The following is a 20,463-nucleotide window of genomic DNA, read 5'->3' on the forward strand; positions in this document are numbered from 1 at the left end:
AAATGTACTGTATATTGCCAAAGGATTCTTGTTATAATAATTGAAGAAATCGACATTATGCAAATCTGAAAAATTGCTCAATAAACATATGATTAAAGACGTTCGAACAAAGTTAAAAGAGTATATTTTCCTTTTTATTGAAAATTAATATCGGCTCCAAATATCGGTTATCGGCCTCCTTGACTACTAATAATCTGTATCGGCCCTGAAAAAAGCATATCGGTCTATCTCGATTCGTAACCCAGCTGTTTTTAGAGTGTTGCAGGGTCGTCATTCCCATCTGAAGGAGCCATGTATTGTATTCAAAAGTTAAATACAACTGAACTGATTCAACAAATACTGGGTTAAAAATGTTTAAATCACTGGTAACATTTCGTGGAGGAAAATGACTGAGAAATAAATACACATGAGCACAAATAAGCGGTGCAGAAAAGATGAACAGTACAACTCAAAGTGCCCCCTCAAAGTCTCCTTAAAATAGATTCTGAATAAATTAAAACCCCTGATCACCACTTCAGACAAACATTAAAAATAACATTCCACACCTACGAGCAATTTAGAGTCTGTAATGATCCCAGCAAGCTTGTTTTGGCCTGTGGGAGGGAAGCGCCGAAAGGAAGCAAAAGCTAACGAGGTTGCTTTTTTTTTCTTTTCTTTTTTTTTTTTTGGTTGTGACTAAACTTGTTTTGATAGAAACCGCTCATTTGTTCACAGCGGCGTGCAAATGGGGGGGGCGACACCCAGGCATCCACCTGAGGGGTCATCCGCAGCCAAACCCACTCAGCCGGACCTGAAAAATCTCAAATAAATAAATCAGATGCCATTGCCGTTTTCCTGGTGTGGAAAGTTGATAGGTGACCAAAAAAAAAAAAAAAAAAGGATCAAATGTCATCTTAAAAAGGTGCCTGTCTCTATCACTGCCAGACATTTTCAGACTCTCTTTTACCCTAATGTTTGAAAAAATTTGAAAAAAAAATATAAATAAGTTTCTAGGACTGAATGGCTGGACTGTGAAAAAGACAAATAAATCCGTCAACGGCAGTGAATGACTGAACATACAAATTGAAATCTAAACACATAACTATTTAAAAGCTGAAAATTTCTCTGGATCTCAGTGGATCCCGAGAAATCCAGTTATTAAATTTGACTAAATATGTGAGGGTGCCCCTATAGGAAGGCAATCGTTTTTAAGAGACACATAAATCACTTGATTTTAACTCGAGCATCTTTATGAAAGATATTAATGATCCTCAGAGGGAATTTCTTGGATTGCTCATTTTTATTGCCTTCATCACACTGGATCAAGCACTTATACTTATTTATGTACCAAGAGTTGGAAAAAGTACCAATTTATTCAGCTTCATAAGATGTGAATGATTTATAAGGTGTGATTTGTTTCAGTTGGAGTCAGCTTTTTTTTTTTTTTTTATCCATGTAAAGAGAGAGTCCATCTCGATAAGGACGGCCATTTGAACACACCTGGTGGAAGCTGGAAGAATCAATGCTTTTAAAATATTAGGTTTGGGTTTATTTCTGTCAAATGTGACCTTAACATTATGTAAGAAATAAGAATTAAAGCAACCCATGAATGTTTGAGTATCTTGTCAGATAACGGCAAATGCTCCACTAGGCCTTTTTTTTTTTTTTTTTTTTTCACACTCTGAAGTCCTTTGAGTAGCAGAACTCGATGAGGTTCGTATTGAATACGGCTTCCTCTTTGACTGCTCACTGCGACACTTGTCATTGACTTTCATGTCGTCCTGCCATCTGATGAGTCAGGCTCGGTCTGAAAGAACGCATCTTGCACAAAAGTTGTACAAAGTACACATGAAGGGCAGCATGTTCAGTCCCAACAATATGCATTATCAATGTATTACCCTAGTACCAGTACAATTAATCAATATTTATTCTGAAGGCCCAGGACAGATTAGATTGACATGGCAACACATAGAGGCTAAAAAAACAAAAATGATTAAGACAATTGGGATGCACCCTTTCTTTCTCCTGAATACTTCCTCAGACTGGGACTCGTTGTAAAAAAATGTGATTGAGGCATCCCTAAGTGATAAAGTGGAGATTTAATGTAAAGAATAAAAGAGTTATCATCCGCAGCTGGCGTTATTTGGTCTTGGAAGACTGCATGACCGCACATAGCCACATCCAATATGCCGACAGTGCTCGAATGGCATTCGTGCGGCTTCACTAACGACTGCAGACAGTCATCACAATGTTCTCCCGAAAATGTAACGCAGGCAGAGTTGACGGTTCAAAACATGTACGTTCGAGTAATTGGACAATGGAAAATGTCCAAAGGTGTGAATATGAGCGTTAATGGAGGCCATCTGCCCAGGGTTTGTGCCACCTCTCCTTTAATGTACTCTCGCGTAAGGCGCCAGTTCCACGTGACTGTGCTCAGGAAAAGTGCCAGATGATGGATGGATGGATGTTTTTCACACCGTTTCTTTAGACACAGACAAACTGTCACAGGACTGTACATTTTTGCATTTTTTTTTGGTGACCATGCTCATGTGAAATCATCTTTCCCTATTAAAAAAAAAAAAGTGCCATGGCCACCAGGGGGCAGCGTAATACATACAGCTATACTATGTCGTTTTTCAAAGAAGCAGCAACATCAATGGTAATTTTGTTAGCCCATCTCTGGTGTTTTTTAATACTCAATGTGTAATTCTCTGTTTTATGTTTAGTTAAAGTAAACTTCAACTGAGAGAGGCAATCAACATCTTGAAGCAATTAAAAAAACTTAATTAAAAAAAGAAAAAAAAAGAATTGCATCAAGGATATCCATCTTAAGGTCCATGTACTAGTAGTTAAAACCCATTAAAATATTGCCTAACATATTTTTTTCAAGAATAAGCTCTATGCAAGCCCACTAGTTGAAACACGGCATTCGGATTAATATTACGTTTTGTGGAATATGGGTTAGGCAGCAAAATCCACCCCGTTTTAGCCATCTCAGGGGGTGGCCATTTTGTCGCTTCTGTCGACTGAAAACGACATCACAACTGCTCAGGTAATGACCAATCACGGCTCAGCTTCGGAAAACAGGTCGGCCGTGATGTGTCGTTACCTGAGCCCCGAGCAGGTGTGATGTCATTTTCAGTCGACAGAAGTGACAAAATGGCCGACCCCGGGAGATGGCTAACAAACTCCTATTCTACAAACGCAGTATTTATCCGAATGCCTTGTTTCAACTAGTGGGCTTGCATAGAACATATTCTTGAAAAAAAATATGTTTGGGTTGACTTCTGCTTTAAGTCGAAGAGCAATAGAGGTGGATCACTGTATTGTTATAGTTTCCATGTGTGCTCTGCTGACGTTCTGCAAGTGTTGGCGTCACTAGCGGGTCATTAAATCAATGCTTTCTTGCAACTGCTGCCACTGTAGAGGATTAATCCATCACTCCAGCTTGAGTGCAATGACAGCTCTTACAGTGCGGCGCCGAGTCCATTCATTCCATAAAATGTACATTCTATTTTCATTTTGTGTCCTTTTTAAGACATGAATTCCATTTAGCATTTATAGAAGATGGAGTGAGTGCAAATTTGACATGGACATAAAATGAAAGTGCCACCAATGACACGAAGGATGCATTTTGAAAATCTTTTGGTTTCACTTGCGCCTCATAGCTTGTCTTTGCCTATTATAACACAAGAAGCAATTATTAATAATAACATTTTAATTTCATTTCTGCCATTATGCCTTATGACACTAGTATGTGCATTAAGCGTCCACTCTCTAGGATAGAATTTATTGATTGAGTGGATGTCATTGACTAGCAAGTACAGATCACATCCAAGTTTTGTGGCCTTTTCTTTGCAACACAAAATACACAAATTTGTCCTAGAATTATTTTTGACCATGACAAGAAATGGAAAGTGTCCAGTTATGACGATTTCTACTATGGCTCTTTATCTCCATCTAGTGGTAATAAATGACAATTGAACAAACTGTATTGCGGCATACACTAAAATTAAACTTTAAGTACTGTACTGTATAATTCTGCAATCATCCATTCACTTTTTTGTGCTTAATCTGTTCAGGGTCAAGGAGAGGAGGAACTTCCCCCACCGCAATGACTTAATCTTATTTCTAATAAAGAAAAGAGAAACTATCGTGTCTCTTTTTTTTAATTCAGTTTTTTAATACGTAATTCAAAAAACATACTTCAACTTCTTTCGTGAGAGCGTGAAAAATAATTCAAAAACAATTCCATTTTCAAGCATCCAGCAGCATCTCCCTAACAGCGCCAGTGGATGCTCCGTTGTCATGGTGACTGCTTCATTGTCATGTGTCCTGTGTAGAACTCAAGTCGCACGGCAAGGTGAAGGCGCCTAACTGTTTTCCCTCCCGTGAATGACAGCTGCGTTGTCAATCAAAAAGAGCAATCGCTAAATGGAGTTTGCCGTTTTGTTCATATTAAACCAATTATCAGATTCTGTGTCACGTGTCGTCATCTTTGACTCTCCTTGGACGTGATGGATGACATTGACGGGGCAAGTAATCAAATGCACTGACTAATGAATAGAGCTATTTATTGACTTGAAGTTGCATTAATCAGGCTTATTATTTTCACAAACAGGACTACGTTTGTTATGATCGCAGGCTACTGTGGCTCCAGCGTTGTTTCACTACCATGGCAACTGGAAGAGGAAAATGAATGTGTACAATTTAACAAAAAGTATTCGGTTTACAGAGGAAATGGCGGGAAAAAAAAAACAGTCAGGTACATTTTAATTGTTGATGATCATCGGGCTTCATAAAAGGATTTAATGGAAAAGGAAAAAAAAAAAAAGGAAAAATACTTGTATCTCAAATCATCGTTCACCGTTGAAATGAATGGGAATCCCATTCATCTATTCCAGCTTCCCACCCAAAAAAATAAAACATAATTTTGTAATGTGTTTTTGAATGGTAAAAATAGCACTCGAAAATATTGCGCTTTATAAAAACACACAACCCAAACATTTTTTTTTTCAAGAATATGTTCTATGCAAGCCCGCAAGTTGAAACAAGTTATTTCGACAAATATTGCGTTTGTGGAATAAGAGTTAATCCACCCGTTTTTAGCCATCTCCGGGGGTGGCCATTTTGTCACTTCTGTCGACTGAAAATGACATCACAACGCCCAATCACGGCTGACCTGTTTCCTGAAGCTGAGCCGTGATTGGTCGTTACCCGAGCAGTTGTGATGTCATTTTCAGTCGACAGAAGTGACAAAATGGCCGCCCTCAGAGATGGCTAAAAACGGGTGGATTAGAACTCTTCTTCCACAATATTAATCAGAATGCCTTGTTTCAACTAGTTGGCCTGCTGGGAACATATTCTTGAAAAAAAATGTGTTTGGGTTGATTTCTTCTTTATATAAAAATGTATTAAAAAAAAAAAACATGTTTTGCCAAACATTTGCTTCAATTCAATTGATATTGTTCTTCTCCTTCCAGTGTGTTTACCTTGTCCACCTGGGGGCAGTATAATACAGACACACGGCGACACAGTACGTCGAGCATCACAATCAATCACAGTAACATGAGTAGTTCTTCGCAGAGGATAAATAATACGAACAAAAAAAAATATGTTACATAATTTAGACCTCAATGACTTGTTTAACTTTTACCTGAGGGAACGAAATTTGGCTGCGTCAACACTGAGTCACCACAGGGTGTCGCTATACTCCGAAAGCAGACTACAGTTCCCTTTTAGAGTCATATTGCTGAAATCTCATATTTCACCTTTGCTCTGGGGAGGATATAATAGGCTGCCACAGCAGGCAGAGATGACAACATATAAACGGATGATGCGTGTGAGAGTGTACAAAATAACATTCTCCTCAAAAATACAGCTTTTGGGCTATTTTGGGAGGATAATTTGGAGAGCAAAGCACATTTCATGCTCACTGCCACTCTCTGACCTTTTATCCGATGATTATACCCATAAAAGAAGCACGGCTCATTGATATTCATGTCACCTCAGGAAACGTCAGTACTTCTTCGCAATGGGACTGGTGGTGGTTGATGGGCTAATTCCAGAATTGGAGGACAGTTTAGACACCATGTCAAATTTTTTCGGGGATGTAGAAAAAGTAAATCATCATAAAATGTCATTTTCCCAGGTCACCATATTAACGTTACATTTTTTATGAGATATTTTATTTGTCATATATTTTGATGTGTTTGGCGCAACTCTTGTTATTTCATTCCAGTTTTCACCTCGGCCAACAGGAGGCAGTATAAACACCCGTGGTCAAATAGGAATTGTCTGGAAAAACATACAAGTCGGGGTCTCTATCTCATTACTGGATGAATATCTTTTTTTTTTTTTCTTGCTACCATATCATCCCAAATGGATGCTTGAAGTATGGTGGCCCAAAAGGTCCAATACTGGACCCAGGAAATTCTATAGGTCCACCGTTTTCATTTGACAAGCATGAGAACAGCAAATCCTAAATAATCCATGAAGATGAGGCTGTTGGAAAACATTAATAAGGCGGTTCAGGATTCATAAAGAGAGGATCAACAGGGCTCAGAGAAAAGCAGGTGCAGATTTGATTTGTATTCGATTCCTCGACGATTTGAGACTTAAGATGGATCCACACACTGCAGTGTGTTTGGTGTTAACATAATTGACCCTCACATCATCAGATCAGCAGCGGCTTCTTTGAAATATTTTCATGCCTCTAATTACGCATACGACGTCATTAAACCCACTTAATTAATTCACATCCCTATCATCATATGCGATTAATGTTAAATACAAAATGGAGTGTTGGAGGGAAACTGGAATAGTAATTTCTTATTGCTGGATCACACATTGTAAAAGCTTATTTCCATTCACTTATTCACTCTTCTTCCATATGAAATACATTCGAATCCCTTAATTTAGTGTACTAGTACACTTTTCATCCAAACGAGTTAGATAATTCAGCACAATTTGATGGGTTTTTTTTTTCTCTACATCAGTTACTGTATCCGCTGTTAGATGTGTGCCATTGTGTACTTCAAAAGCTGTTTGAAAAAACAAAACAAAAAAAACCAACGCTTCTACAAAATAAAACTTTATTGCTTGTCCTTACAAAATAATCTTTGAATATAATGATTTTCTTGTGCCGGTATATACCCTGAACGCTATGTCCTTGAAACCATCCATTCGTCGCTAATCCTGCCGTCCAATCAGAGCGCAACCGACTGTGCAGAATCACTTGTTGCTAGGCTGAGCAGCAAAGTAGAGCGCGACGAGGCAGTAAAGAGCCCCTCCAATAGTTAGTCCCATGGTGGTCCTGTAGAGCAGTTTGTCAATCAGACCCCCCTTCAGGTGGACTGGGACCCCGTCAGACCTCTGAAAACATTATTAAAGAAGGTGAGGGTTTCTCATATGTATGATGGAAGTCACAAGATTTATTGGGGACAACAGCGAACTCCCGGGTTATCGCAAGAAAAACATGATTTTTTTTTTTAACAGATTAATTAAAATTATATATTTAACAAGAAAATATTCAAACAAACTATATCAGTTTGTCCATCTAAATAAAGTCCACTAGCTTTATGCTAACTTATAATGCAAAACGTCTTTGACGCGCTAACGGAAAGTAGCATAGATGTGACGGTAATTCTAAACATTTCAGCAACTGCTACTTTAACGCATTTGAAGCAGCAATACATACAAACAGAGCAAAAAACAATACTTACAGGTAAATATTCACTTGCTCTTTGGGGAAAAAAACTATTACTGGGGCTCAGTTGGGGACCTTCTCTGCCTCTATTTGCGGTTAGTTAAGCTGTGTCTCTTCCAGTAGAACTCGTGCTGCCCGGCACTTACAGTAACTCTAAATTCAAACTGCCTGTAATTATTTGTTCAAAAATAAAACACATTTTTATCACAACTACAAGATGTAATGGCATTTTGAAATAATCGAACTTTGAGTACTTTTCTCAAATGTAAGTAATTGTCCTCAGTCTGAAAAAAAAGTGGTGTCTATGCATTCCTAGATGAAACCATGGCAACGTGCTCAATTCAAAGGCTCAAGGACAATGTTGAGAAACACATTGCAAGTGGTAGCGCTTCATTTCACACATTTCCAGACAAGGAAATAGCACCTTTTAAAATAATATAATACAATTCAACAATCATGTTCTTTGGAAGAAAAATAGCTGTGACCAAGCCCACAATTGCAGACAACAGCATTTGTGCTACAGTTGAACTGCCAAAGTGTTCCATGACGCTGGTTGACTTCCAAATTGTAGTTAAAAACAAAATTGCCCCATCGGAAATAATGTCAAGTGAATATAACATCATGTTTTGTGTAATATTTCAGAGGGAAAAAAAAAAGTTGACCACTGTAAAAGGTCTGTGAAACCCCTCAAGCCTTGAGATGCATTGAATTTGTACAAGGCCAACAAAAGGACGCCTACAAAGAGCATGATGACAGCTTACCTGGAAGAGTCTCTGCAAGTCGGGGACTTTGTTGGCTCCCAAATATTGCACTTGGCTTCCTGCTTCAGACGCCAACTTGGTCGGAGACGCAAAGATGACAGGGGGACTGACAGGAGGGACAACTGGACGCAGACCCTGAACAAATCATTGTGGTTATGAGTTATTTAGCTAGTTCATGTTTACTGGTTCAACGAGGGGTGAAAAGGCTGTTCTACTTGTACATGTTTTTTGTTTTACACCAGCGTGTGTACTTCTATTTACAGAGCGTGAGTAGAGAGTGCTTTTGCAACCTCTGACACATTTAATGTCCACGTTGCACCGCACGACTCGGACATATTCTGTACACCAGGCCCCCAAAAAAGCCATATTTCCTACCAACTTTCGTTTGACTCTTACCTGCGGGGTGTATGCGTTGGCAGTTGCTCCAGTGAGCCGCTGTGTCACGCCATTGAATTTATAGTACATCGTTCACACAGGTCAGCTGAAACCCAACTCAACGTGAGGGCTACCGAACGACACCATTGACCTGTAGCTAACGGCTAACCATGGAAATCACAAACATGCATAGATCCCGCGTCGGCGCGGAGTCGGACGCAAATGCAACCGCCATATTGAATGTGTACAAGTTGCATTGTCTGTGTGACATAATGCACATGGTACAAAGAAATAGGCACAGAAAACAACGTAGAATAAGTATATTTAAATGTGATGGTTATATATGCACGTGTAGGGGGAGGGGGCGTGTGTGTGTGTGCGCGCGCGCGTGAACACGAGAATAAGGGGTAATAATGTGTGCACTTTTTAGCATTTACTGTATATACGTGACTTGACTGTGCGGATTTAAGACATTCAATATGGTGGTTGCGCTTACGCACAAAGCGGTTCCGAATGCTCTGGAGTTAGATTGAGGTCGAAGGTTTTGTATTTGAAAAAAAAAATAAAACTTGAACGTGAAAATGCATGTGTTGAGCTTGAGTTTTGAAAAAAATACAATGTACTCAAAAATAAAAATACGTGTGTGAAACGTTTTTTCAGGTTGGATTTTGATCCACTTTGGTAATTTCTTCGAATAAAGTATCGATTTGCACTTATGAAACTGAAACACAAGCACTGCCCAAGTGAACCGACATTCACTGCAATCTTGACTAGGTGGTGCGATACGATTTTATAAGCAGTCTTGCATGAGATTGTTTTCAACCAGAGAGGAAGCCTCGCTTTCGCAAGGCATCAAAAAATTGGTAAAGACTCTTGTTGTTCCTCCCCACGGAAATCTTTAGTAAAAGGCGAAAGATTTATGCGATCTGAAGAGAAACAAGAGTGTACTGATTTTCCAATGGGCCAGGCACGCCTAAGTCATTGTCAGGGATAATACTTAAACTGACGGTGTTAAGACGACAAATTTCAATATTTATGCAAAACACCCTAGTCGAGAGAATACTTTTAGACAAACTGTATATGACGAATGTATGATTAAAAAAACAACAACAACAAACTATAAATCCTTAAATTAAAGAGTCTTACGGGCGGCGCAAAGCATGCTGGGAGAACACTGGATTTCCGGGTTGACCGCGTCATGCTTGCTGTTAGCTCCTCCTCCACGTTACTTCAAAACATTCAAAAACAGCAAATAAAAGTGACTTTTTGTTTGATTCATTTACATTTTGAATGTTAGAAGACACGTAAATGCATTAATTTGTCAATTTAGTGACAAAAGCATCCACGCAGGCGATACATTTCTGCTATTTCCTGTTATATGTTGCAGCTTTAAAATAATGCACTGCATTTGCCGTTTATTCAAGACCGTCAGATCTGTGTATAGAAAAGCTGCTGATGTGAATTAAATGCGATGATTATGAATAATATTGACCAGCACCCTTTCTGCTACATTTGACTGATTTTACTGTACTGCGCTGTTCTGTATTTTCCTCCTTCTTTTTGCAACACGTTGACAGTCTGCAACAGACATAGGAGGAGGAGGGGGAGAAGTGACATGATGAAGCTGTGAAGAATGTAAGTGTGTTTACAAGGTTTTGCACATTCACAGAGAAATAAAATTAAATGCAAAGATTAAGAACTGAGGAGCACATTTAAGTCACATAGTAAAAGTACAAGTAAAGCTTTCAACTTTTATTGAATTATGCAACCCAAGATATCTTGTATCATTCCCTGTCAGAGAACACGAATCATTTGTGACTCATATGTGAAAAGAAGCGTTGTCGATCTGATCCTTCGCACCTTTGCTGTCTGTTGTCATGCCTAAGGAATATTTTGTAATGTGTGACAGTGCCATGACAACTTCACACTCTCGAACGATTTACGAATATTGCCACATTCTCAGTTGCTTTCATTCATTATCTGTCGGGTTGTCATCATCATTAAAAAAAAAATATTAACTGCACAGGTAGTTTAAAGCAATATTTTGTCTGGACGTAATTAATATTAAAATGCAAATCTTTAGAGGCAGATACTGTAACAGCATATTTAGTTGTTGTTTAATTTCACACTTGGTGAGAGGGCAGATACTACAGAGACGCATTTGTAAAACAAACAGTTATTTTGAAGAACAATCTGCTTCAAAATGCTGATCAAATCTCACTGTGTAAGGATTTATAATTTCCTCAAAACAAATAATAGCAATAAAAATATTACGCCCAAGAGGGGATTCTTCTTAAAGTGCTTTGTTACAGCTGTAGCTGTTGTGAAATGCGCTATATAAATAAAATTGTATTGTATTGTATTGTATTGTATTGTCAAAACTATCAAACAGCAATCTGTTCAGGTTTAGTGATCCTGCTATGGATGTGACGTACAGAAATCGTTTCTGTGATCACCTTCCAAGTTCCATTTCGCAAAACAGTTGCAATCAGTTATTTTCCCAGATGGATATCTGGGAAGCGGACCATCTGGCCGGCCAGATTACGGTTGCTGCTCTTAACTCATGAAGCTCAGTTTCCAAAAAAGGGTTTCTCTGGACTTCAGTAATGACTGCATTCAACCTCATTAATCATAATAATAATAACAATGAACTACAAGCTAAAAGAGGAAACAAAAAAAAAAAACACCAGTGGCAGGCTGTGCATTAATCCACATCTTAATACCACCACCACCACAAACCCGTCCTAATTCCAGAAATCATCAACAATACACAAAATCACAAAATAGCAACATGCGTTAAGTACATCAGAATCGATATTTATCTTATAACATGACAAAAACATTATAATTACATTAAAAGTAAGTACAGTGTGCAAAGCGCTACAGCCGTGTTTTGCCAGTTGGCTGTAATTTTGCTCTGACCAACCAATCAGAGGACTGGAAAATGCTGACATCATCGTGGGTCAGTGTGCTGGCCCCGTGAGGATGAATTTCAAATCAGATCTATCTTATATAGTTTGCTGAAACTAAATTAGCCTACTAATTCTGAAGGTCCTGGGCAGATTAAATTGCCATGGCAACACATAGAGACTGAAATCTGATTGGACAAAAGAATAACTAACTACTACTACTGGAAGCTGGGCGGCCAAGAAAATAAATGAGTACAACTCCATTGAAAAGTGAACTGCCTTACATTTGGTATTTCCGAAAATGTTTACTTCAACTCAAGTTCAGGTCTCAAGTTGAAAAGACCGAAATGCGTAGCTGGGATTTGATTTAAACCCCACAGCACTTTTTTTTTTTTTTTTTTTTGGACGAAGGATAAGAGTGAGATAATCGACATTCACACACCAGCAGCTCGAGGAGCCTGACATTTCCGCCACTTTATCTTCCACTCTCTGAGTCCGCTGTCTCCATGGAAACCGTCAATACCGTCCAAATTGTCCAACATATTCAGCCGCAGACCGTCTGCTTAACTCCCGGTGGTCCAGAACTTTCCGCGTTGAATCACTGCAAATATGTGAAGTGCATGTCAACTCAACTATAGGACCAGGTGGAATAACTTAGATTTTGTACGCATATTCATGGATTCTAGCATTCCATATTTCACAGAGAGATGATGAAACCAGACGCAATCACATCCATAGAGGAGCAGATGCAGGTTAGCATAGTTTGGTACCTGAGAGAGCAGCAGTCTGATGTTCTTCGGCTCCATTTTTTATGCCAGGTCATATTTGCGATTTGTTATACAACAGCAGTGCGCTGTATTGTGAATGTGAATTGGGACGGAACTCAAAGGTCTTCGATATCCTTGATGCTGAATAAATGCCCAAGCTTTCCATAAAGCTGTTTGAGCATTTATTTAAGTAATATCCCTTCCAGTCGTTGACAAAGTCACAAAAACAAGACACAATGCTTGCCCTTGCAATAGCGTGTTTTGAGTGCTGTTCAGTGGCATGCATAGGTTTACAATTTGAGTACAAACGGCACTTTTCAAAGATTACATCCACACGATGATATCATTTTTCACAATATGAACTTTGATAACTGTTATTTAAAGGGGAAGTCACCCCCAAAAAATCATAATATGTCGTATGCGTCTTCAGTGTACAAATGGCATTCTGATAAATATTGCGTTTGTGGAATAAGTGTTAATGCACTCGTTTTTAGCCGTCTCTGGGGGCGGCCATTTTGTCTTCTGTCGACTGAAAAATTACATCACAACTGCTCACAATGACCAATCACGCCTCGGATTCAGAAAACAGGTCAGCCGTGATTGGTCATTGGGAGTAGTTGTGATGTCATTTTCAGTTGACAGAAGACAAAATGGCCGCGGGGATGGCTAAAAAAACATTGCATCTTGCCGCTTAACTTATATTGCACAAACGCAAAATTAATCAGAATGCCGTGTTTCAACAAGTGGACCTGCTGGGAACATATTCTCAGGAAAATACGTTTGGGTTGACTTCCACTTTAAGCAGCAAAATGCACCCATTTTTTTGCCATCTCAGGGGGCGGCCATTTTGTCATTTCTGTCCACTGAAAATGACATCACAGTTGCTCACGGCTCAGATAACGATCAATCGCAGCTGTTTTCTAAAGCTGAGCCATGAATTCTCGTTACCCGAGCCTTGAGCGACTGTGATGTCATTTACAGTCGCCAGCAAATGGCAAAATGGCCGCCCCCTGAGATGGACAAAAACAGATGGATTTTACTGCTTAACTCATATTCCGCAAATGCAATATTAATCAGAATGTTGTGTTTCGACCAGCGGGCCTGCGTAGAACATATTATTGTCAAGACATTTTTTGGGATGACTTCCCTTTTAACATTTTTAGCCTTGAAAACGTTATAATGTAAAAAAAAATGACCTAATTGACAGGTTTCAGTTCAAAAAAAACCTCTGAGGGCTGAAAATATCCACAGACATGACAATCTTTCCCGCAGTTCCAAAATAGGTTACTACTATGACACGTCCAAGTCCAGGTGCTCTCAGTCCTTTGGATAGTATTTCCTGCTATAGTGTTGCTATAGAGTGTCTTTCAGTCAATGAAATCAGTCGACGAACTGCGGATGCAGCGTGCCGAACGCACCTTGAGCTCATGGTAGCACTGCACGAAACTGTGATAGATGAACGTGATCGGCAGGGCCAGGAGCACTATTCCACTCACCACACAGAACCCGCCCAGTACGCGACCTGCCATGGTCACCGGGTACATGTCTCCATAGCCCACTGTCGTCATGGAGATGATGACCCACCAGCTAGCAGCAGGGATGCTAGTATAGTCTTGGTTTCCTCCTTCTAAAAGCTGGGCCAGCGCACTGAAGATGGCCATGGCGACAAAAATGAACACCAGGAGCATGACCATCTCACGATAACATCGCCTCAGCGTCAGGCCGAGGGTTTGGAGGCCCAGGAAGTGACGAGCCAGCTTGATCACCCAGAAGATCCTCATGATGCGCAGCACCCGCAGGGTCACGCCGGCTCGCTGGAGCTGAGAGTTCTCCCCCGTCAGGACGGTGGCGGTCACGGAGACGTAATACGGAGTGATGGCCAGCAGGTCAATGATGTTCAGAGGACGGCGCACAAACTCGCATTTGTCCCGAGACACGATGAAACGGACAATGCACTCGGCGGTGAACCAACCGATGCACACCGCCTCGATGATCCTGGGAATGACCAATCGGAGGGAGAGGAGAGAAATGTTTAAATCAGAGAGAGCAAGCAGAGAGACACAAAAAGAGCAAAGAAACTAATCGTGGCAAATCGGTCAATACGATATAAATTGGCTCATTGGTTTACACCGGTGTTCCATTCTTAAAGCAATGGACATTTAGTCAGTTTATTCAGTTAAAAGCGATTTTTTTGCTGTTCTGTCAAGTTTGAAGGTGAAATAAAGGTGGTAAATCATGCTAGCGATGGAACAGACAACAGTCAATTAACCCTAACATATCGTCCAATTTTGGAATTTAAAAAATTGTTCACGTTAATGCGATGTCTGTAAAAATGTCACGTAAAAATAAAAAATTGAAAAAAATGGACATATGTGTTTTTCACAGGACAGCGACGATATCGTAGTTGATCTTTCGCGCCCACACTATATTGCGGATTTTAAAGCAACCATTTTTGCCCCATGTTTTTACAGTACAAGCACAGGCAAGTCCGAATTTAGAGTTAGCCGAATTCAGTATAATATAATTGTGTGCCACAACATGCCAGGCCGCACTGATGTCTTAAGATATCGTCGCTATCCTATGAAAAACACTTATGTCCATTTTTTTCATTTTTAAAATGTTTACGTTAATGTTTTTTCCACGTTAAAGACTTCCCATTAAAGTGAGTTTTTGTTAAAAAATTACAATATTGGATATACGTGTTTTTCACAGGACAGCGACAATTCCAGTAATAGTCCGTCAGACTGACGTTTTGCTGACCATTGACAAACGACGGGACACCTTTTCAAATAGACGGACTGACGAATTCACCCGTCAGTGTAATCCTCACCCGTCACTGGCGGATGCCCGTTTTTCTGGCGATTTTTGGGGGGGACCGACTGACAGACCAACGTACTTCTGACGGACTAACTGAAGGACTTAAATGACGGACCAACTGACGGATTGACGGACTGACGATTACAATTCAGTTCGTCACGGAAAATGACGGACTGATGAATGACGAACCGGCAAAAGTGAGTTTCTCAATATGTATAAGCAGAGTACCGTATCATGAAGGAAGTACGGTCTTCCTAAGAACGTACGCGAGGACGCTCTTCCTCAGAACGCCCGTCTCTTAGGAAATTGGAACGACGCAGCACGAAATGCATCTTGGGATATTTTCCTAGCCAAGCCTTCGCAAGTACCCAACCGATAAGTAATTATATGCTCTATATCGTTGATTTCCACCTGTCGCAGGGGGATACGTTCCAAACTGTTTTTTATTATACGGCCCAATGCAGCACAAATATTTTATCATTATTAAAAATGTTATCCTCGACCTGACAATGTGTCACTCCGGTATTATAGGACTACCTGTGTTCATCCAGTGTCTCAGCAGCCTTCCACTCTGGTAAGGTGCTTGCACACAGCATCACCATTGAAATGAGAACAAACAGCACAGACACAGAAGCCAGGATTTGCGCCGCCACCGAGGACGTGGGCTCCTCAAACGTCCTCCTCATCCTTTCCAGCCAACGATCGGGCGGCTCCTCCGGGCCTTGCGGCTCCTCTTCGGGGAAGAAGTGGACGAAGCAGTCGGACAGACGTTCGTCCAGCCGCCGCTGGCAGCACAGCTGCAGGTCGGCGCTCTCGAGGCCCCAGTAGAGCATCTCGTTGTAGAAGGAGAGTTCGCACATGTGCGGGACAAAGCGTAACTTGCCGTGCTGCAAGTAGAGCATGATGAAGCTGAAGGCCTCGGAGTGGCGGTCGAAAAAAAACTCGTTTCTGTCACGGTCGTAGTCGTCGCACAGCTCTAGCAACTCGCTCTCTGACACGCAGCGATAGAGGCGGCTGAGTCTGCTCAGTGGGAGGTGCTTCATCAGCTCCACCGAGAAGGGGAATCGGCGACCGCCAACGTTCAGGGTGCAAAAACTGCTTCCAAACTTCATCTTCTGTCAGAGGCCAAGTCCGAACAATTTCCTCTGGGACTTGTTTGAGACAGGCGGTTCCGATGTGCTGTGCTCTTATAAAGCGATGAAAATATGAACTGTCAGACCTTTGTTCATCTCTGGCAGGAACGATTCTGTTGCAAGTCGTGTTTGTTCGCCATCATCGCTTGATCCGCATTCTTTGTTTATGCTTCAATAAAAAGAAAAACGTACATTAGTTATTAAAAACAGTAAATACAGTACAGTGGTCCAGCAGGTTTTTCGAGTGAGCTGTCACCTAGTATAAAATGGGCTTTGTTTTTATGAGGCAAAGTTTGTTACCACATATGGATCTGTACAAATAGTCAAACACACAAATGCAAATGATAACACCAGCAAAAATACAAACATGTTGTAGTTGCTCACCGAACAAAGAAAATATCTGACAAATTAAATTAATTCACCCACTGCCATTGATGGATGTCTTTTCACAGTCCATGCCATTCAATCCCAGGAATTTATTTATATTTTTTTTTCAATTTTTTTTTTTAGGGTAAAAGGTCTGAAAATATCTGGCAGTGAATGAGTTAATATTTCAATTGAAATTATTTTCTGGAGGTTTAACTTTCTGGAGTCAAATTGACCACAATGATAAAAGATGCGATCATCAACTGATTTTGATGTTGTATTAAGCAAAAACAAAACAAAACAAAACAAAACAAAAATTCTGTTGCAGCCAAGTATTGCTCTCCATTTGGCCTCCGGGAAACAATCAACGATCACTTCCACACAGTCATGCTTAAATCGCCTGTTAATCAATTATGACGCTCAGCCATACTTTGAATGCTGATGAATCTCTCTTTTTTTTCTTCCTTGCCTTTAGTCAAATAGATCAGTAACATTAGAAAATAGAAATACAGACAACCACAATACTGATGCTGTACGTATACCAATACAACCATTCCAGTTCCAATAATTAGGTCCGCGCTAATAAAACTGAACTGAGTGACAATCAATAAGAAAATTGGAGATTTTCTCCATGTTGACATTTCAAGGTGACAAAACAATTCATTATTATTATCATTTCCAAACTTACCTCAACATATCTTCACAAAAGTGCATCAGGGATTTTTTTTATTATCATTATTATTTTTTTTAAGTCCAACTTCTCGCGTCTCCAGCAGCCAACCAGCTGAACTTGTTCAATCTATAAGACTAAACCCCAGCAAGCTTTTTCAATCTCCTCCTCCTCCCTCTGGTCGTGTGCGTGTGCCATGATTTTGAAAAAAAGAAAAAGAAAAAAAAAGTCGCTCCGAGCAGCTGAATTGCCATAAATGCTTCTCAGTGACTGATGTGAGTGAGACACTTGCCCTCCTCCACCTCCCTCATCCACTTCCTTGTCCTTCTTGGGCTTCTCCCGTTCATCTTCCCTCCTCAGTCCTCCCTCTCCTCTCCTAATGTCGCCCCACTCATTTTCCACCCTCGCCTTCCTCCCCCCCCGTCAGACCTCGCGATCCCTCGAATTAGTGAGTTATTGAGCCGATTACATTCTTTCATGTTATTACATCAAATCATGGCAAAGATGAATCATCTGCTTAATTAATAAGCAGCACAGTTGATCGCAGCGAAATAGCGCCCTCTTTTGGATTTTTTTTATAAGACAGATGGAAATGTTGAAAGTACTCACAATACTTCAAAGTGAAAGTAAAGAAGTACACATTTTGGTATGGTATTTTTTTTTTTTTACTGTCACTTATATACAATACCTCTTTTTTTGGGGGGGGCACAATATCATTCAAGAATTATGTATTCTTGGCCGGCTTTGTTTTTGCGAGTCATACAGTACATTTGTAAGCATCTTGGCCACCCCCACATGACCTCAAAGCTTTTGCCTTCCTCCTTTTTTGTCTTTGTGATTTTTGCATCTTTCATCCTTAGCGGCTTTATTTCCCAGTCGCTGCATGTCCTTCAGTGTCCAATTTCCATGCACTTAAGTGCACGTTGAATGAAGGCAGAGAAATCCAGAGAGACTCTCGGTCACTTGAAGAAACCCAATAAGAGACCATTAAGAAGCATCTTCAGTCCTGACAATTTGCAACAATCATTAACATGGAGAAAAGTTGCTCAGGAAACACAAGGAAAAGGAGCTTAGGAAGCAATTACAAAAAAACCTATTCACACTTCACGAAAGGGAGCTTTCCAAACAGGGTGAGTTTATTTCTTAGTACTTTTGACAACCTAAATTGTATCGGATCAAGTATAAATATAGAACTTAACATCTGCATGCTTAAGTTATCAAAAATAAATATATGTATTAGGGCTGTCAAAATTAAAGCATTGACTATGGAGATTAAATTTCATAAGATTTTACTCTAGTAAATAATGGTTCCAAACTTCGTAAAAAATTGTAGTTGAAAACTACGATTAATCGTGATTAATTATGGAAAAATGCGATTAATTACTTAAAACATTTTAATCGTTTTTACAGCACTAATATATATATATATGTATATATATATATATATATATATATATATATATATATATATATATATATATATATATATATATAACCCATTTTATCATATGGTATTCATTAGAAACTATGATGGGTAGATAAAGTAGTGAAAAAGTTCTTGACCACTTGCTACGGTGAGAAAGTTAAATGTAAATGCTTTGAACAATAAGACCAAAAATATTTTCCCAGAAGTAATGCTTTTGATCAAATTAGTCTCATTTTTCAATATGTATCACTAAAATCTGGCATTTGAACAGTGGTGTGTAGACTTATATGCACTAAGTATTCTGAATTTTGCTGATTTTTAAATTATATGTTGGGCTGTTGGGACAAAAGTAGTCCTTTGCCGTGATTTTGTGGCTTCTGTAGGAAACTATTGGCTGATTGGATCTATTTGTGGCAGTGCCCGGTGATAATGTTATTTTGTATATTCAACGTTTTAACCATCTTATATATTATATGAGTTTTTTTTCCCCCTCCGTCAGCAATATCATCAGTTGCACCCCAGGATGAACCCAGGCGGAATTTACCGCCACCCTGCAGGGAACGGCCTCACCCTTTGCCAGTTCTCAAACAGCGAGCTGGCTGCCCAAAACGCAGTCCTGAGAGAGCAACTGGTGCTGCAGCACCACCGGCACGACCATGAAAGGCAGCGGCTCCTGAGAGCCCTGAAGAAGCCGAGCGAGTCCAACTCGGAAAACCTCATCGCCCTCGTAAACGAACAGTGGCAACAGTGGTGGGCGATCCGAGAGCAGGAGACGGCTGCCCAATTTCAAACTCAGTGGGTGGGCATGCAGTGGTACGTCGATGAGATGGCTGTTCATTTTTGCGCCCAGTTGGAAACCATGCACGAGCACAACGTGGACACGCTTTGCTATTTTCAAAGCGAGACGGAGCACCTGCGCTGGCACATGGAACGGGCCATGTCGGAGAAGGATGACCTGATCAAAAACCTGAAAAAAGAAAATTCTTCACTCGTGGCAGAGAATCGAGAAATGTCCTGCCAGCTCAGCAAATTCAAAGCGGAGACCCCGGAGATACGCGATACACTAAAAGCTCTGGAAGACCAACTGCAGGCTGAGCAGGAGGCGAAGACGAGCCCCGCCGCTGAGGAGCTCCTTGAACAAGTGAAGAAGCTGGAGGAATCATTTAAAACACTCACGGTGCACAAAGAGGAGCTTGAGGTACGCCATTTTGGCTGATCGTTGCTGTTGATTATGGTGCTTTGTTTGCACAATTCCGTCCATCATAACATTTGCTTGTGCGCTGATTTGAATTTGTGGCCAGATGTACAGGACTGCAAAGGTCCACCACCATTAAAGCATATTTTACAGCTGAGTCACAACAGTGTTTTATACTCTGTTAAAATAATGTCCTTATGCCAAGTATGCAAATAAAAAGACGACAACCCACAATCCAGCAGATCCTGTCATTATTCATTGCACTCATGACTGAAGACAAAAGGGGCCTTAGTAGACCACCCAGAGTCGAATGAGTAGGCGAAAAATTACCAGCAGGATAAAAATATCGTGGACAGC

General features: G+C 40.2%; 3 protein-coding genes and 1 non-coding gene across 4 annotated transcripts; 1 reads left to right on the forward strand and 3 right to left on the reverse strand.

Annotated features, from left to right (window-relative positions):
* Nucleotides 1-7,056: 7,056 nt before the first annotated feature.
* LOC147127400 (cytochrome c oxidase subunit 7A2-like, mitochondrial) lies at nt 7,057-9,111 on the reverse strand. The gene is made up of 3 exons (XM_086021599.1): nt 8,845-9,111; nt 8,449-8,583; nt 7,057-7,353 (listed from the first exon to the last, which is right to left on the reverse strand). Exons 1-3 carry the CDS (start codon nt 8,911-8,913, stop codon nt 7,213-7,215), a joined length of 345 nt encoding a protein of 114 aa, XP_085877725.1. The 5' UTR covers nt 8,914-9,111; the 3' UTR covers nt 7,057-7,212.
* A 544-nt stretch (nt 9,112-9,655) lies between these two features.
* On the reverse strand, nt 9,656-9,769 carry LOC147127401 (U5 spliceosomal RNA). Its single transcript, XR_015084594.1, has one exon. It is a non-coding gene; the product is annotated as a U5 spliceosomal RNA (small nuclear RNA).
* A 3,764-nt stretch (nt 9,770-13,533) lies between these two features.
* Nucleotides 13,534-17,866, reverse strand: LOC147127402 (voltage-gated potassium channel regulatory subunit KCNG3-like). The gene is made up of 3 exons (XM_086021547.1): nt 17,504-17,866; nt 15,854-16,618; nt 13,534-14,494 (listed from the first exon to the last, which is right to left on the reverse strand). The coding sequence occupies exons 2-3, from the start codon at nt 16,426-16,428 to the stop codon at nt 13,867-13,869; spliced, it is 1,203 nt and encodes a 400-aa protein (XP_085877673.1). The 5' UTR covers nt 16,429-16,618; nt 17,504-17,866; the 3' UTR covers nt 13,534-13,866.
* Nucleotides 17,867-18,327: 461 nt separating this feature from the next.
* On the forward strand, nt 18,328-20,340 carry LOC147127403 (uncharacterized). The gene is made up of 2 exons (XM_086021548.1): nt 18,328-18,615; nt 19,411-20,340. The coding sequence occupies exons 1-2, from the start codon at nt 18,517-18,519 to the stop codon at nt 20,125-20,127; spliced, it is 816 nt and encodes a 271-aa protein (XP_085877674.1). The 5' UTR covers nt 18,328-18,516; the 3' UTR covers nt 20,128-20,340.
* The last annotated feature ends 123 nt before the right edge of the window (nt 20,341-20,463 follow it).

Source organism: Filicampus tigris, chromosome 21, assembly GCF_054856515.1.
Source record: "Filicampus tigris isolate MCC_2025a chromosome 21, RoL_Ftig_1.0, whole genome shotgun sequence".
Taxonomy (NCBI): Eukaryota; Metazoa; Chordata; class Actinopteri; order Syngnathiformes; family Syngnathidae; genus Filicampus; species Filicampus tigris.

Excerpts from the sequence above, each read along its gene's own strand:
- LOC147127400 (XM_086021599.1), bottom strand. The coding sequence starts at position 8,913 with ATGTACTATAAATTCAATGGCGTGACACAGCGGCTCACTGGAGCAACT. Across the intron at positions 8,584-8,844 it reads CCAACGCATACACCCCGCAG|GGTCTGCGTCCAGTTGTCCC; the intron begins GTAAGAGTCAAA and ends TGATTTGTTCAG. Across the intron at positions 7,354-8,448 it reads ACTTGCAGAGACTCTTCCAG|AGGTCTGACGGGGTCCCAGT; the intron begins GTAAGCTGTCAT and ends TAATGTTTTCAG.
- LOC147127402 (XM_086021547.1), bottom strand. The coding sequence starts at position 16,428 with ATGAAGTTTGGAAGCAGTTTTTGCACCCTGAACGTTGGCGGTCGCCGA. Across the intron at positions 14,495-15,853 it reads GAGACACTGGATGAACACAG|GATCATCGAGGCGGTGTGCA; the intron begins GTAGTCCTATAA and ends GGTCATTCCCAG.
- LOC147127403 (XM_086021548.1), top strand. The coding sequence starts at position 18,517 with ATGGAGAAAAGTTGCTCAGGAAACACAAGGAAAAGGAGCTTAGGAAGC. Across the intron at positions 18,616-19,410 it reads AAGGGAGCTTTCCAAACAGG|CAATATCATCAGTTGCACCC; the intron begins GTGAGTTTATTT and ends CCCCTCCGTCAG.